Consider the following 18,000-nt stretch of genomic DNA (forward strand, 5'->3'; position numbering starts at 1 on the left):
GTTGCATAAATGGGGGAAAATAACATCTACTTGATAGTTGCTTATAATTGACTAAATGGGTTGTAAATGAGAGTAATTAGCAGGTCTTTGGCTGCCTTTTTTGCACAAAATCTAAACATGCTTGTATTGTTTTTTTAGCAGGTCTTTGGCTGCCTTTTTTGCACAAAATCTAAACATGCTATGTCTTTGTTTTTGTGTTTTTTGCAGAGATGGAATCCCTCCATATAAAGTGGGCACTAAGAAGCAGCTCCAGCGAGAGATGCACCGCAGTGTCAAGATCAATGGCCAGATAACGCTACCCCACTTTCCTGTAAGTCCTCCTTCCTTAACAAACAAAAAGACACAAAGAAAGACACAAAATGACCAAAAAAGAAACAAAAAACGTAAAATCACCACAAAAAAGACACAAATAACACCAAAAAAGACAATAAAACACCCAAAAATCAGCAAAAAAAGACACAAAAAGACATAAAATGACCAAAAAAGGAAACAAAAGGTGCAAAATCACCCCATAAAAATACACTTTTTGGTCATTTTTGCTCATTTTGTGACCAAAAGAAGATGTGAAAGGCACAAAAAAGACGTAAAATCACCCAAAAAATACACAAAAAGACAAAAAAAAAGATAATAAAACACCATAAAAAGACAATAAATCACAAAAAAGACACAAAAAATCAGCAAAAATCTTGGTCAAGATCAATGGCCAGATAACACTACCCCACTTTCCTGTAAGTCCTACTTCCTTAACTTCTACTTCCTGTCTCACTGTGTTTTTCCTTTTTTTGTAATCTGCTAAGCTCAAACTTTTACAACGCTGACAGACAACTGGGTCCTGATTCCCTCGAGGAGTTGTGCTTTATTTTATTTTATTTTTTTCACAGCTCATGTTGTGACAGAATACTATATTTCATTCCCCAGCTCGTTTTCATATAAAAGTCAGGGTAAATGAAAGGCAGGATTTGCATACCACTTCTCTTCTTCTTCTGCTGTTTCAAGCCCCCCCGTTCCCCCTTTACCCCCCTTCCCAGTAGCTTCTGTAGGGCTGTAAATATAAACTTGTGTTGTCATCTTTGTATTCAGTCTCAGTGACTGCAGGATGTCACAGAGTGTCATAGCTTCATATGTTTTATGCATGAATTATTGCTAATAATATAGCATAGGTAACGGACATCGCAATAATGATGAAACTCAACATTAAGATTACTCTTTGAACTCAGAATCAGAATCAGAATTGTCTTTATTGTAATTGCACAGAGTAACAAGTACTTTAAGTAAGAAAATTAGCTATCAACCCGTCCAAACATATACATAACACACATATAATGTGACAATATTGCTGTGGGTTTAGCATAGGTAACGATAAGCGATTCTGATTCTCAGTTCAAAGAGTAATCTTAATGTTGAATTTTATCATTATTACAGAGTAACAAGTACTAGGACAAGGAAATTAGCCATCAACCTGTCCAAACATATACATAACACACATATAATATGACAAAAAGGGTGGACGGGACAGGGAGACAGGGATAAAAGAAAAGAAATACAGCATGAAATTCAACATTAAGATAACTCTTTGAGTAGAATTGCATTTATTGTAATTGCACAGAGTAACAAGTACTTTAAGTAAGAAAATTAGCCATCAACCCGTCCAAACATATACATAACACACATGTAATATGACAAAAGGGAGACAGGGATAAAAGAAAAGAAATATAGCATGAAATCCAACATTAAGATTACTCTTTGAACTCAGAAACAGAATCATAATTGTCTTTATTGTAATTGCACAGAGTAACAAGTGCTAGGACAACGAAATTAGCAATCAACCCGTCCAAACATATACATATCATACATATAATATGACAAAAGGGTGGACGGGACAGGGATAAAAGGATAAAATAAAAGAAATACAGCATAACGTAAAAGTGGAGGAGAAAGAAAAAGAAATCCTCTGCAACATAAGCACATACTCAATAAACTTTACTGGCTAAATTATTGCTATGGTTTTAGCATAGGTTACGGACATTGCAATAATGATGAAATTCAACATTAAGATTACTCTTTGAACTCAAAATCAGAATCAGAATTGTGTTTATTATAATTGCACAGAGTAACAAGTACTAGGACAACAAAATTAGCCATCAACCTGTCCAAACATATACATAACATACATATAATATGACAAAAGGGTGGACAGGACAGGGATAAAAGGATAAAAGAAAAGAAATAAAGCATAACGTGAGAGTGGAGGAGAAAACAAAAAGAAATCCTCTGCAACATAAGCACATACTCAATACATTTTACTGGCTAAAATGACCAAAACTCCAGTTTACAAGCTAGCAGATGAATCGGAGGCACATCACTATTCAATCCCAGCCTGATATCTGGTCCTATTAGTATTTGGGTCATACGGTTTATGTGCAATGAATTTGAGATTTTGTTCACCTGAGGAAGTTGTTGTGGAACTAGGTTAGAGCAGATTCTAGCAGGTTAGGAGGTGGGTCTGTCAGAGGCGAGAAAATAAACGTGAAATTCTTTTGTCTCCATATCCAAACACAGGTATGTGTATGTGGAAGAGTTGTGTGCATGCAATTGACAATTGTGTTGTCTGTTCTGCCTTTTTTCTCTCTCTCTCTCTCTCTCTTTTCCCTCTCTCTTTTCCTTTCCCACTTGCACTCCTTTAATGTCTCCCTCCTGATTTGGAGATGGCTCTGTCTCCCATGATGCACCAGCCCCAGGCAGCGGGGGCCCCGTGCAGGGCTGGCGCTCCTTTGCCAGCAGCTCTGCTTGCCTTTCTTCTTCTTCCCTTCATCGTGTCTACAAAGAGATGAGAGGAACAACAAAAAAAAGAGTCAAAATCAAGAAAGCCAGTGTGCCAAATAACAAAAAAGTAAGAAAGGGAGAGAGAGAGAAGCCGGTGCATATAGTTAAAGAAAAAGGAGGATAATGTGACTAGAGTACCTCTGAGCTGCCCTGCATGCAGCCGGGAAATAAATTACTACTTCCCTTCAGATCTTCCCAGTATTTGACTCCTCTATCCTCTTTCCCCCTCCTCCTTTTTCTTTTCTGTCTCGCTCTCTCTGCCACCATTGCCACTTCACCGACGCACATCTCAATCCTCTTCCTCTCCCTCTTTTTTTTTTTTTTCATGCTGTTAATTTTGTCCCCCTCTCTCCCCTTTTTTTCTTCCCCTTTCCTCTTCTCACTCTCTGTCGATATCTGGCTTTTATTCGGAGATTTAAAGCTGCGTGTCCCTCCCACCCCTAGTGTGCGTTTGATGTTTGACAAGGGCCCTTTGAAGTGTGCTGACTTCAGAGGCTGCCTGGCTGATGGCTTGGTCGGGATACAGAGGGTGCAGGCAGGGGGCCTCCCCTCCGAGCGAGACCAACTGCTACCCCGCCATTGCTACCCCCTTCTTCTCCCCCCCTTCCCCCCCCCTCACCCTGCAGCCTGGCACTGCCAAGGGCACTGGGCATGAGAAGATCTAGGACGGGATAAGGTTCAGGTTAGCTCCAGGGCAAGGGCATCTGGATTAGGGCTTTTGGAAGAGAAGCAGGGTTTTTCTTGGAACAAGATCGAAACAGTGGATTAATGCAACATATTGCATCCGTCAAAAACACTCCGACACACACACTAAAGCCTCCTAACCCCCTCCCCTCTCTGTTGTGTTGTTGCCCCTGCAGAGGACGCACCGGCTGCCGAAGGAGATGACCCCCGTGGAGCCCTCGGCCTTCGCCGCCCAGCTCATCTCGCGGCTGGAGAAGCTGAAGCGAGAGCAGGACACCATGAGCTCGTTGGAGGAGAGGCTGCAGCAGATTCAGGAGGTACGCATCCACACAAAAACCCAGTGGCGGACTCAAAAGAGGGGGCAACCCTAACCCTAACCCTAGCCCTAACCCCCCTCATGCCTCCATGGTTGAAAAAGTGCGCTAAAGTGCCTCTAGAGTGGTGAAAACGAGAGGGAGTGCCTTATTGGCTGTCCTTTACAGGTGCAAAAAATGAATGGGTTCCCTCTAGATCAGCGATTCCTAACAGGGGGGCGCCAAAGATCCACGGGGGTCGGAAGCCCTCTTGATTTTAAGGGACGTACTAAATCTAATGTGTTAAATATAGACGAGTCAGCATTTAATTAATTAGTGGGACAAAAACAACTAAATAAGGGCTACATTAAATGTTTATTCATTTATTTTAATCGAAAAATCACGATAGAAAGTTTAAAAATAAAGACTATATCGTGAGAATAAGGACATGTGTAACATCCCTCCTGCAGTATACACAGGTAACCACACCTAGCGGTAACCTCACCTAGCGGTAACCTCACCTAGCGGTAACCTCACCTAGTGGTTACCTCACCTAGAGGTAACCTCACCTAGAGGTAACCTCATCTAGCGGTAACCTCACCTAGCGGTAACCTCACCTAGCGGTAACCTCACCTAGTGGTAACCTCACCTAGCGGTAACCTCACCTAGCGGTAACCTCGCCTAACAACAGAAACACAGGGTTGAAATTTGGAATTTGCAAGTATTTCAATGATTATCGCAGAGTTTTTGCGTCTTTTGTTTTGGGTGTTTTACAGTTTTTTGTGATGATTTTACGTCTTTTGTTTCTTTTTTGGTCATTTTGTGTCTTTTTGTGAAATTTGGAATTTGCAAGTATTTCAATGGTTGTCCTATTAAGTGTTAAAGGGATGTTGCTCGATCAAAAAATTGGAGGTTGTGTGACTTCTTGACCTGAGGGCGGGCCTTATGTACAAATGATGGATCCAATCACATTGTGAGTACAAACCATAGGACCCAATGATCATGGTAATGTGGTTGAATCAACAAAGTTTTTGGGGGGGGATAACCAAAATTGTTGTAATTCTGCAACACACTGGGTCTTACAGGGTTAAACATGGCTGCTACTTGGAAATTCTAACTTGTATCCAAGTTCCAACTCTGCACGAAGGCTCCATATTGCGCTACAAAAGCCTTTCTGCCAGCTTTAGCATGTCGAAGAACAGGGAAAAGACCGAGGGATTTGAAAGTCTGTCTTGGTTTAGCTACTTCTTCCCTTTTTCCTCTCTGTCCTCCACCACTTCTTCATCTGGAGGAACTTTCAAACTTATGTTTCTAGACACACTTGAAGCTCCTTCAAATAGTTAGCACTTAGCTACTCTCCAGTGGCACGTTTGCTGAGTATGTGTAGTGCCAGTCTCTTTGTGAAGCACAGGCACACTCTGCATTATAGATGAAGCGCACCCAAAGCCTGTTAGCGAAGATAACAGTGCGGCAAAAAGGAAACTCAAATCAAGTTATCCAGGCGTTTGCTCTCACTGACTTCAGAGGACGATAGATATAAGTTGGTGTAAGTTGAGACATAAATTCCTCTGCTTGCTGCCTCTCCCACATGTGACTGTGTGAATGTTTTGTCAATTGCCTTAACCCTTAATAGGGTAACACTCATTGAGATACTTGCAAATTCTAAATTTCAACCCGAGAGAATATTGGAGGATATTACAAACAGCCAGAATGTGTAAAATAAAAAACAGATAGACCCGGGGGAGGGGGGTAATATTTTGAGAAAAAAGTTTACGAGAATGCACAGATTTCTGAGATTTAAAGTGGTGAATCTGCGAGAAAAAAGTAGCTTTTTTTCTTGTAAATCTGTGACTTTTTTTGCACAGATTTGCCCCTTTAAAGCTCTTAAATCTGCAACTTTTTTTCTTGTAGATTTGCCACTTTAATCTAGTAAATTTGCAACTTTATTGTCGAAATATTACCAACTGAAGTTACCAAATATGCTTCTTCACCCGATAAAGGGTTTTAGGTTTAGGTTTATTTTATTTGCACAGTTAGAATTACATACAATGACAAAGATAACATATAGTGTAAAGTGCAGGGAGAGGCAGTAATAAACTGATAATGGAAAAAACATATGTATAACATCAACAAGTTATAATGACAATAACAAAAACAATAAAAAACAAAAATTAACATGATATAAAAGTGCATTTGTGTGTAAATTAGAATTTTAAAACAGCAGTTAAATGAGCTTTTAGACATCTTTAGAAACATTTTATAGAGATGGAGTTCTTTGCCAGATGGGAAAAGGTATTCCATGATTCCATAGGTTAACTTTTTATTCTGTCTTTTGCCTTTTCCAGGAGGAAGAACGGGAGGAGACAGGCGACCTGACAAACAGTGGCTGTCTCCACCACCCCCTGCTGCCGTCTGGGGAGGAAGACCCTCAGGCCATCCTGGACGAGCACCTGTCCCGAGTCCTGAAGACACCTGGCTGCCAGTCTCCAGGTGTGATCCGCCACTCGCCGCGCTCGCGTTCCCCGGACCGGACGGACGCCCTGGTGTCCTCCGGGGGCCACCACGGGCCCTTCTTCGGTGCTTATCCCGGGGCCCCCAAGGTCCTGATGACAGGCAGGCAGTCCACCAAGCACATCCACCACCACTACATCCACCACCACCACGCTGGGCCCAGGACCAAGGAGCAGATCGAGGCCGAGGCGGCTCAGCGCGTGCAGTGCCTCTGCCCTCCAGGGGGCGCCAACTACTCCGACTTCACCCCTGCGTGAGTCTAACTGCTAGTTCTCTTCTAGTCAGCGTTGTGCATTAAAAGTCACAAAATGACAGAAAAGAAAATGCAAAATGGCCAAAAAAAGACACAAATTGACCAAAAAACACCCACAAAATGACCAAAAAACCCACAAAATGACCAAAAAAGACACAAAATGACAGAAAATAAAACCACAAAATGGCCAGAAAAAGACACAAATTGACCTAAACAACCCACAAAATGACCATAAAAGACACAAAATGACTCTTAAACTGTAGATTTCTTCACTTTCCCTAGTGGTAAAGCTGCCCTTATCTTTATCTTTGGTCCTAACTTGCCACCAAAGTTATAATAGTTTGGGATTTTTCATTAGTTTTAGTTTTCATTTCATTGTTTTTTTTGTTGTTTTTTTCAAATTCAGTTAGTTTTAGTTAGTTTTTAGTTTTTGAAATGCTTAGTTTTAGTTTAGTTTTTATTAGTTTTAGTGTTAGTGTAGTGACCCGATTGCTACTCAACAAAGATGCCACTAGTATGATGAGATCCCGTTTATAGTGTTTTACGCGAACAAATGAAATGTCCAGTTTCCGCATATCAATTAACTGAGTTTATTATAACGTTTCCAAACAAATATATACTTCTTTCTTAAACAAATAAAGTTATATTTCCAACGTATACATCACATTTCTGCGCATAAAATACTATAAACGGGATCTCATCAGTTAGTTTTAGTTAGTAGTGTACAAAGTTTTTGTTATTTCGTGAGTTTTCGTTCACTATAATAACCTTGCTTGCCACTTCTTCTTCTTCTTCCAGTCGCTGCAGCACTTTGTCCAGACGGCCCATCAAGGCCTCCGATGAGGGCGTGTCCTCGCCACGCCTTCCCCTCGACGCCACCGACCGCTCGCAGAATGTTTGGCAGTGGATCCTGGAGAGCGAGAGGCAGGGCAAGCACAAGCCACACAGGTACGAGACGGTCAGGAATCACCTGTACAACACAACACGAGTGTCTCCAGGTCCTGGTTCATGTGATAAATCAACCGTTTTTTTATTCTAACAGCACTCAAGGCCTAAAGAAGTCCAACCCACTGGACGCCAAGACCCCGCCCGGCCGGACCCACTCCTCCTGGGGGGGAGGGGGTATTGGTAGTGGGGCCCACCTCCGCGGGCACCACCCAGGACACCCCTTCATCCAGGACCCCGCCATGCCCCCCCTGCCCCCGCCCAACACCCTGGCCCAGCTGGAGGAGGCCTGCCGCAGACTGGAGGAGGTCTCCAAGCCCCCCAAACAAAGGTAGGACCACATCTTTACATCTACAGCTGCAGCTCAACACATCAGAATATGATGAAAAGTCTTTTTTTTTTGTCATTTTGTATCTTTTTTTGGTCATTTTGTGTCTTTTTTGGTCATTTTGTGTCTTTTTTGTGTCTTTTTGGTCATTTTGTTTAATTTTTTAGTCATTTTTGTTTCTTTTTTTTTTGTCATTTTGTATCTTTTTTGGTAATTTCATGCCTTTTTTTTGTCTTTTTGTGTCTTTTTGTATCTTTTTTTTGTCATTTTGTGCCTTTTTTGTGTCTTATTGGGTCATTTTGTTTCATTTTTTAGACATTTTGTTTCTTTTTTTAGTCATTTTGTATCTTTTTTTGGTCAATTTGTGTCTTTTTGACCCCAACAGTATCTACAGGATCATCTCAATACATTGAAATACTATGTAAAAGTCCATTTCCAGTAGTTCAAGTCAAACAGCTCCAACCAAGTATTAAGTCATATAGATGGACTCGATAAGTCTTCAAGAATGTTACGTTTTTTGTTCAATTTGTGTCTTTTTTTGGCCATTTCACATATTTTTTGGTCATTTTGTGGTCAATGTGTATCTTTTTTTGGTCACTTTTTGTCTTTTTTAGTCACTTGTGTCTTTTTTTCTGTCATTTTGTGTCTTTTTTTGGTCATTTTATGTCATTTTTTGGTCAATTTCTGTATTTTTTGGGGTCAATGTGTGTCTTTTTTGGTCAATATGATCCAAGTCTAATTTATTGAGATGCAGCTGCAAAGCCAAACCTGCCAATCGCACATATTCCTCATCTGGTTGCTCATATTAAATGGTGTCTTTGATATTGATCTGATGATTGTTTAATCAGTGATGTGTGTGATTTAACAGGCATTCAACAGCAGCCAGCAGCCTTCAGAGAGACAGAAACAGCCCTGCAGCCAGCAACGCTCCCACACCAGACGAGTAAGTCAATCTATCCACAGTCCTCTCTTTGTTTCTATACCTCTACTTCTCTTCATTTCCCTTTTAAACTGCTTTCTAGTTTTCCAGATTTCACACTTTAGACACTTTATGAGCCCTCTCTCTCTCTCGCAGCTTGTTTTCAGCCTCTTCCTCTCAGATTTTCTCGCTCTCCCCTTCAAAGAGAGATGTTGTGAGTCAGCATAGCGATGTCTTTGAACTCCTCTTCTCTCGCTTTTTAATCATTTAAGATTAAACATGCTTTAATACGGAATCCTAACTACCCACCCGTCTCCCAACACACACACACACACACACACACTCACCACTGGAGCCCAACAAAGATGTCTTAACTCTATGGAGTCTTATAGGGCTATTTGGTCCATTTTTTAATCCTTTTCATGTCTTTTTTGGTCATTTTGTGTCTTTTTTTTTAGTCATTTTGTATCTTTTTTTGTCATTTCATGTCTTTTTCGTGTCTACTTTGGTCATTTTGTGTCTTTTCTGTGTCTTTTTTGTGTCTTTTCTGTCATTTTGCGTCCTTTTTGGTAATTTTGTGTCTTTTTATGTCTTTTTTGGTCATTTTGTTTCTGTTTGTGTCTTTTTTTAGTCATTTTTGTTACTTTTTTTTAGTCATTTTGTATCTTTTCGTGTCTTTTTTTAGTCATTTTGTTTCTTTTTTGTTATTTCGTGTCATTTTTGTATCTTTTTTGGTCATTTCTTTTCGTCTTTTTGTGTCTCTTTTTAGTCATTTTGTTTCATTTTTACTCATTTTTTATCTTTTTTTGTAATTTCGTATCTTTTTTTTGTCTTTTTGTGTCATTTTGTGTCTATTTTTGGTTATTTTGTGCCATTTTTTTGGCCATTTGGTGCCTTTTTTTGTCATTTTGTGTCTTTTTCTGTCTTATTTTGGTCATTTTGTGTCTTTTTTTAGTCATTTTGTATCTTTTTTTGTCTGGATGTCATGAAGAAGTCATGATTTGGAGCTTTTGGAGACTCCAGAGGGTTATCGTTCCCTTTCATACATGTGTTGTTGGATGATTGTGTGTTTGATGTGGAGCTGCAGCCACCTGACTCTGAAGCCTCTTTTAGTCCTAATTACTTGACCCCTGGGTGAGCCAGCTGTCTGCTGGCGTCCTTAATTAATTATCCTCCAAAGATTCTTTGTCTTCATTCAACAACCTGACTCTTCTCTCAGAAGTGCAGCTGTTTTAAACCAGATGTCATGGTGTGTTTCAGGTCCAAGGAGCTGGTGGTCACCTACTTCTTCTGTGGTGAGGAGATTCCTTATCGCAGCATGATGAAGACCCACTGCCTCACCCTGGGACACTTCAAGGAACAGCTCAGCAAGAAAGGCAACTACCGGTAATTACAAACACTAAAAACACACAACATGCACGGATAGATATGTCTTCACAGCTGTATGTGCACGCTACAAAAAAGGTCTAAAAACCAGATCAAACAGTAAAGTATTAAATTAAGATTATTAAATCTAGAAATAAGCATGTTGAACACTTAAAATAAGAAATTAACTCTTAAAACAAGATAAATTATCTAACACTTGTAAATCTAAAGGCAGTTCATTGCTGCTTGCAGCTTAAATTTTTATGTCTTTTGTACATTTTTGTCTTTTTTTGGTCATTTTGTGAATAAAAGAAGATGTTAAAGGCACAAAATGACCAAAAAAGAAACAAAAGACGTAATATGACCCCCAAAAAAGACACAAAAAGACAAAAAAAAAACCACCAAAAACGACACAAAAGCAGCAAAATCACCAAAAAAAGACACAAAAAGTTTTTTTTTTATCTTGGTAAGAAACAAATAATTTTCAGTGCACTCTCTTTTTTGGTCATTTTGTGATCAAAAGAAGACGTTAAAGGCACAAAATGACCAAAAAAAGACACAAAAAAAGATACAAAAAAACTAGCAGAAAATCACCAAAAAAAGACACAAAAAGTGTTTTTTATCTTGGTAAGAACCAAATAATCATCAGGTCACTCTGCTCGGACCAGTTCATCACTGCTGGCAGCTTTACTTTATCTGGTTTTAAGAGTTAATTTATTATTTTAAGTGTTCAACATGCTTATTTCTAGATTTAATAATCTTAATTTAATAAATCTTGTCAAGGTAAATTATCTGTCCATGCAGCAAGATCATTTCCCTCAGATTTACTGTTTTATCTGGTTTTTAGACATCCTTCTCTGCAGTATGTGCATTTGTTATTGTGCTTGTATATGCTGAGTGGGAGTGTGAAACACTGGAGCCTGATAGTTGAAAAGAAACTGGGCTGATCCACTGTATTAGCTTACAGAGGGAGGAGGGGGGGGGTAGAGGGGGTTCTGGAGTGAATTTTTCCCACATCTGGTTCTGATTTCCATGCTAAGGCAGCCTTAATAAATATGGCTTTGAAGACTGGGCCATTTTATTTTGTGCACAAAGACCATTGCAAGGCCTTCAAATTCCTCCTCCACACTATTGCATCAGGCATTAAAATCAAACGCCGCCAGCACCTTCTTCTGTTCACAACCGATAGCAGTTAAAATAAACTCCGTCAGTGTCAGACGATGAGGGGGAAGTTCAGAACAATGTAAGAGTTATTAACCCTCTGGAGCACCACTTCTTCATGACGTCAAAAAAAGACACAAAAATGACCAAAAAAGACACAAAAAGACACAAAATGACCAAAAAAGACACAAAATTACTAAAAAATTACACAAAAAGACACAAAATGACCAAAAAAAGACACAAAAGGACAAAAAAGACACTTAGTAACTAAAAAATGGACACAACAGACACATAATGACCAAAAAGGACACAGAATGACTAGAAAAAATACACAAAATGACTAGAAAAAAGACACAAAATGACCAAAAAAAGACACGAAAGGACAAAAAAGACACTAAATAACTAAAAAAATGGACACAACAGACACATAATGACCAAAAAGGACACAAAATGACTAGAAAAAAGACACAAAATGACAAAAAAGACACTTAATAACTAAAAATGGACACAACAGACACAAAATGACCAAAAAAAACACAAAATAACAAAAAGACACAAAATGACAAAAAAAAATACAAAAAAAGACACAAAATGGTCAAAAAAAGACACAAAATGACAAAAAAAGACACTAAATAACTAAAAAAGGACACAAAATGACAAAATAGACACAAAAAACACAACAACAGACACAAAATAACAACAAAAAAGACAGAAAATGACCAAAAAAGACACAAAAAACACATGAAAAGGTTTTTAAAAATGGACAAAATAGTCCAAGAATCCATAGAGTTCAAGCCATTTAAAACATATAATGGCAATTTGAGGAAATTAGGAAGTTTCAGACTTGCTTCTATCCACGGCTGCGTAGGTTGTCTGCAAGTGAGAGAAAAAAAAAAAGACAGAAAGCAAAGCCGGCATGGCCATGACATCAACATCAGCTACAGCCACATCTGCTTGTTAGGAGAGAGAGAGAGAGAGAGAGAGAGAGAGAGAGAGAGAGAGAGAAACCAGTCCTAGCACCCTGCTATAGTCTAGTGTGAGGAGTGAGGCGGAGGATGGAGCGTCTGGCTGGATGGCAGCAGAATGTGTGGAGTTGGTTAATTGTGACATGGCAGCGTTACAGTGGAGAGCAGGACGCTGCCGCGCTGCCAGGACATATTGCTGCCAGATGTTGCAAAGAGAGAAAAATCCTGCCACATAAAACATGTTCCAGTAGAAAAAGACTTCTCCTGTCTCTCTCTGAGACAAAGTGATGACTTTACACTGTCTGTGTGAAAATGTAGCATTTTATTTATTTATTTATTTACTTTTTTTTTTTTTTTATCCAGACAATTACATTGAGAGGGTAATGCATTTGTTTGGTTTCCTCTAGTGAAGATGAAAAGGCTATTTTGGCATTTTGTTTCTTTTTTGGTCATTTTGTATCTTTTTTTAGTCATTTTGTTTCTTTTTGTGTCTTTTTTTTTAGTCATTTTGTATCTTTTTTGGTCTTTTTGTGTCTTTTTTTAGTCATTTAGTATCTCTTTAGTAATTTTGTATCTTTTTTTGGTCATTTTGTTTCTTTTTTTAGTCATTTTGTATCTTTTTTTGTCACTTTGTTTCTTTTTTTAGTCATTTTGTATCTTTTTTGGTCATTTTGTGTCATTTTGTGTCTTTTTTTAGTTATTTTGTTTCCATTTTTAGTCATTTTGTGTCTTTTTTTAGTCATTTTGTTTCTTGTTTTAGTCATTTTGTTTCTTTTTTAGTCATTTTGTATCTTTTTTCGTCATTTTGTGTGTGTTTTTAGTCATTTTGTATCTTTTTTAGTCATTTTATATCTCTTTTTAGTTATTTTGTATCTTTTTTTGTCATTGCTTGTCATTTTTTTAGTCATTTTGTTTCTTTTTGTAGTCATTTTGTATATTTTCTAGTCATTTTGTGTCATTTTGTATTTGTGTGAAGATGTAGCATTTTATTTATTTATTTTCTTTTTTTAAATCCAGCCAATTACATTGAGAGGGTAATGCATTTATTTGGCTTCCTCTAGTGAAGATAAAAAGGCTAAATCCTGCTCAGCTGCTCAGCCAGAGCTCAGACAACAGAGAGAAACTTTCTGAAATATTATTATTAAACTCCTCCGTCACATCGCTGCACACTTGAGTAGAAAGTCTCACAGCTGTAATGTGGTAAACGACCCCCTTCTTCCTTAGTTTGTGTGTAATTATAATCAACATGGCAAATAAAAGTGTATGTACATTGTGAACGCCCTCCTTACATGTGTTGTTTGAGTGACTCTGAGCTGAGCGATTGCTCATAAAACAGCTTTTATTCTCGGCCTTTTTTCTTCTTCTTTTTTTTGTATTCTGAACGCAGGCACACATGGGCAAAATGAGGCATTTTTCCATTACAAAGCTTATCATTAAATCCCCTCCCGCTGATCTTTTGCTGGGTTGAAAGTAGAGAGGAGAAATCATTAGGAGCTCCAGGAGACTTCACAGTCCCCGGGACCCAGCTAACCCTGGGAGTTATCTCTGCTTGAGAGAAGAAGAAGAGTGGGCTAGCTCCGTGACCTCTGACCTCCAGGAGACTGTCTGAGCGGTAGCCCCCCCCCCCCCCCCCCCCCCCTCCCTGGGTAAAGCCCCTCCGGCTCGGCCCACGTCCAGCCATCACACCCAGCCAGCCAGCCGGGGAAGGCCTGCCCTCCGCTTTCTTCCCTTCCTCATCCACTGTTCTTCCTCTGTTCTCTGCTGGTGATCGGAAAGCTGCCCCAAGATTCTGTGTGTGTGTGTGTGTGTGTGTGTGTGTGTGTGTGTGTGTGTGTGTGTCGCTGTGTGTGTGTGTCGGTGACGGCAAGTGTGTGTAAAAGAGACACACATATCCTTTTTTTAGTCATTTTGTTTCTTTCTTTAGCCATTTTGTATCTTTTTTTGTCATTCCGTGTCGTTTTTAGTCATTTTGAATCTTTTTTGGTCATTTTGTTTCTTTTTTTAGTTATTTTGTATCTCTTTTTAGTAAATTTGTATCTTTTTTTGTCATTTTGTGTCTTTCTTGTGTCTTTTTGGTCATTTTGTGTCTTTTTGTGTCTTTTTTTTTAGTCATTCTGTACCTTTTTTTTGTCATTCCGTGTCTTTTTTGTGTCTTTTTGTGTCTTTTCTTTAGCCATTTTGTATCTTTTTTTGTCATTTTGTGTCTTTTTGTATCTTTTTTTTTGTCATTTTGTTTCTTTTTTTAGTCATTTTGTTTCTTTTTTTAGTCATTTTGTATCTTTTTTGGTCATTTTGTTTCTTTTTTTAGTCATTTTGTATCTTTTATTGTCATTTTGTGTCTTTTTGTGTCTTTTTTAGTCATTTCATATCTCTTTTTAGTAATTTTGTATCTGTTATTGTCATTTTGTGTCTTTTTGTGTCTTTTTTAGTCATTTCATATCTCTTTTTAGTAATTTTGTATCTTTTTTTGTCATTCCGTGTCTTTTTTGGTCTTTTTGTGTCTTTTTTTTTTGTAAATTTGTTTCTTTTTTTTAGTCATTCTGTATTTTTTTGGCTATTTTGTGTTTGGCTGGCGATCGGAAAGCTGCCCTAAGATTCTGTGTGTGTGTGTGTGTGTGTGTGTGTGTGTGTGTGTGTCGGTGACGGCAAGTGTGTGTAAAACACACACATAGTGCATGTGTTTATGTGCAGCCAGTGGAGTGTGTGCTCCTGCAGACTCTCAGGCACCTGAAATGCCAACCTGTGTGACAGAAAGGCTTCATTTGACAGCCAGCCCAATTAGTAACCATGGAGACAAGAGGAGGGGGGGCAGAGGGGGGGGTGGGGGGGTCGGGCAAGAGGAGGGGGGGCTTTAAGACAGCCTCTAATTAACCCTTCAACTTTAATAAGACCTTGCAGGACAGATAGGCATCTGTAGAATGGACAGCAGTGGATGAGGAGACAAACACACATGGGCAAACACACACACACACAAACACACACACACACACACACACACACACACACTGACACACAAACAGGCTGTTTCTAGCAGCTTGAATTATCACAGGGAGTGTTTAAACGGAGGGTTCAGCTCTGTTTGTGCAGCGGTGTGATGTGGAGTCAGGCTCTGCCTTTGAAGTGTGCAGGGATGGCATTGAAGGCTATGACTAAGTTGTTTTGAGCAGGATCCATTTCTGGCTCTCAGAGTGTGTGTGTTTGTGTTTGATTTGGACTAAAGGGAGTTGTGCGCGAGCATGTATATGGAAGTAGTCGTGTAGGTGCCTCAAAGCGGTTCAAAACCCAATGAAATGTATCAGATCAGATGCTCTCCTGCTGCCACTCACTCACTTTTTTTTTTAACGTACTCCTACGCTCAACATAGGGCTGGGTGATATGGACCAGAAGTCATACCCCGATATATTTAGGCTGAATATCGTTATATGATATATATCCTGATATTTTTATCCCAAATGTTCAGTCAAAGTCAAATATGACATGTCACAAGTAGTTTTATTGAAACTGTTTATTTAAGTGAACATAAATACTGTATAACAACAGGAGAACCTTTTAAAAAAAAAAAATTAAAGCTCTGTAAAGTGCACATTTAAATAGCCTATGAAACAGAAAGTAGCAGAAAAATCCAATTCTATCTCTATGGTCTGTGGTCTAGAGGTTTGGCAATCAGCTTGTTACCACAAGGGTCGCTGGTTCAAATCCCAGGACTCACGGGTCTAGAACTATTTGTCAAAAAATAAGCTCAACCGTTTCTAATCATGGATTTCTTCTGTTTCTCCTCTTCAGGTACTACTTCAAGAAAGCCAGTGATGAGTTTGAGTGTGGTGCCGTGTTCGAGGAGGTGTGGGAGGACGCCACCGTGCTGCCCATGTACGAGGGCAAAGTCCTGGGGAAGGTGGAGCGAATGGACTAAAACCACTTAACCAACCAACCACCCAACCTTCCTACCAACCAACCAACCAACCAACCAACGACCCAGCCAACCACCTAGCCAACCAACCAACCAACCAACCAACCTTCCTACCAACCAACCAACCAACCACCCAACCAGCCAACCACCTAGCCAAACAACCAACCAACCAACCTACCAACCAACCTTCCTACCAACCAACCGACCAACCAACCACCCAGCCAACCAACCACCCAACCAGCCAACCACCTAGCCAAACAACCAACCAACCAACCTACCAACCAACCTTCCTACCAACCAACCGACCAACCAACCACCCAGCCAACCAACCACCCAACCAGCCAACCACCTAGCCAAACAACCAACCAACCAACCTACCAACCAACCTTCCTACCAACCAACCGACCAACCAACCACCCAGCCGACCACCCAACCAACCAGCCAACCACCTAGCCAACCAGCCAACCAACCAACCAACCAACCAACCAATCAACCAACCAACCAACCAACCAACCACCCAACCAGCCAACCTACCAACCAACCAACCAACCAACCACCTAGCCAACCAACCAACCAACCAACCAACCAACCAACCAACCAACCAACCGACGCCCTTCCCCCTTCCCTTTCCCGCCCAACCAAAAGCTAAACTGTCCCGGAAAAAACAAACTTGAGCAAGAGACTCTTTGTAATTAACAAAAAAAAAACTCTGGACTCCTTTTTTTTTGTTTTGTTTTTTTGTATTTTTTTTCTATTTCTTAATATTAAGCTAAACAGAGTTAATATATCCAGCACAAGAGGAGCGATTGAAGGAAGACGAGCCAATGAAGTATGCCGAAACCCGGAGGAGGAGCCGCCCCTCCCTGACTTTATCAACCAATCAGCCTTAGAAACACAAGGGAACGACACGAGAGACTTTAAACAGACCAACACGAGGATGATGATGATGATGATGATGATGATGATTGGAGGCCAGTGGGGGGGAGACCCCGCCTCTTCTTGAATATAACCACTGAAGATGTAGATGACTGTTTGTTTTGTTGGGACGTGTTGAGAGACATGGCGGACTAGCGGGCGCCACCAACCTGCTCATACACTCCAACGCGGCTACAAAAACGTCTGTACATGTGCATATACATACATGCATATATGTATATGTATATGCATGTATTATATATATATAGATGCTTTTTGTCAGGAGTTGAAAGTTTTTATTAAGTATTTATTGAAAAAAAAACCACCCACTCTTTTCTCCCTATCCCGAGTCTTCTTAAACCTGTGTCCCGCCCCCCTCCCTGTTTCCAGCCAATGGGCAAGCTGCTTTGAATGTTGGGAGAATACTGTGGTGATATTGTTTGTTTTTGTTTGTTTTTACTTTACACAAAGGATGTGACACTAGCCTAGCACCTCCCATAGCCTTGTCTGCACTGCAGGGAAAAAAGAGGTGTGTCTAAAAACCAGATAAAACAGTAAATCTGAGGGAAATGATCATTTACCTTGAGAAAGATTTCTTGAATTAGGATTATTAAATCTAGAAATAAGCATGTTGAACACTTAAAATAAGAAATTAACTCTTAAAACAAGATAAATTAAAGCTGCAACAGAACTTCTTGCTTAAGGTTAAGAATAAGTACATGGTTAGATCAAGTAAAAGACAGTTAAAGAAGTGAAATAAACAGACGTTCACTAGTGGAAGTGAAGTCGTTTCTTATGTGACGTAATGCATAAATAAAATAAAGCAGATTTATCGATAATGTAAATTATCGTTAATTGCAGCCCTAGATTATTTATCTTGTTTTAAGAGTTTTAGATTGAACAATCTTAATTTAAGAAATCTTGTTGGTCA

The 18,000-nt window shown here is 39.6% G+C and overlaps 1 protein-coding gene across 2 annotated transcripts in view; it reads left to right on the forward strand.

The window, feature by feature from the left end:
• LOC131979622 (axin-2-like) overlaps positions 1-16,176 on the forward strand; it is a 29,839-nt gene extending 13,663 nt beyond the window's left edge. For both annotated transcript variants that reach the window (XM_059343687.1, XM_059343679.1), the window contains 8 exons: positions 208-310; positions 3,684-3,824; positions 6,146-6,564; positions 7,363-7,512; positions 7,607-7,840; positions 8,706-8,780; positions 10,017-10,142; positions 16,031-16,176. In XM_059343687.1, coding sequence (XP_059199670.1) covers positions 208-310; positions 3,684-3,824; positions 6,146-6,564; positions 7,363-7,512; positions 7,607-7,840; positions 8,706-8,780; positions 10,017-10,142; positions 16,031-16,157 — 1,375 coding nt within the window. In that variant the 3' untranslated portion in view covers positions 16,158-16,176. The remainder of the gene's footprint in view (positions 1-207; positions 311-3,683; positions 3,825-6,145; positions 6,565-7,362; positions 7,513-7,606; positions 7,841-8,705; positions 8,781-10,016; positions 10,143-16,030) is intronic.
• The last annotated feature ends 1,824 nt before the right edge of the window (positions 16,177-18,000 follow it).

The sequence above is a fragment of the Centropristis striata genome, chromosome 1 (genome assembly GCF_030273125.1).
Source record: "Centropristis striata isolate RG_2023a ecotype Rhode Island chromosome 1, C.striata_1.0, whole genome shotgun sequence".
In the NCBI taxonomy this organism is placed as follows: domain Eukaryota; kingdom Metazoa; phylum Chordata; class Actinopteri; order Perciformes; family Serranidae; genus Centropristis; species Centropristis striata.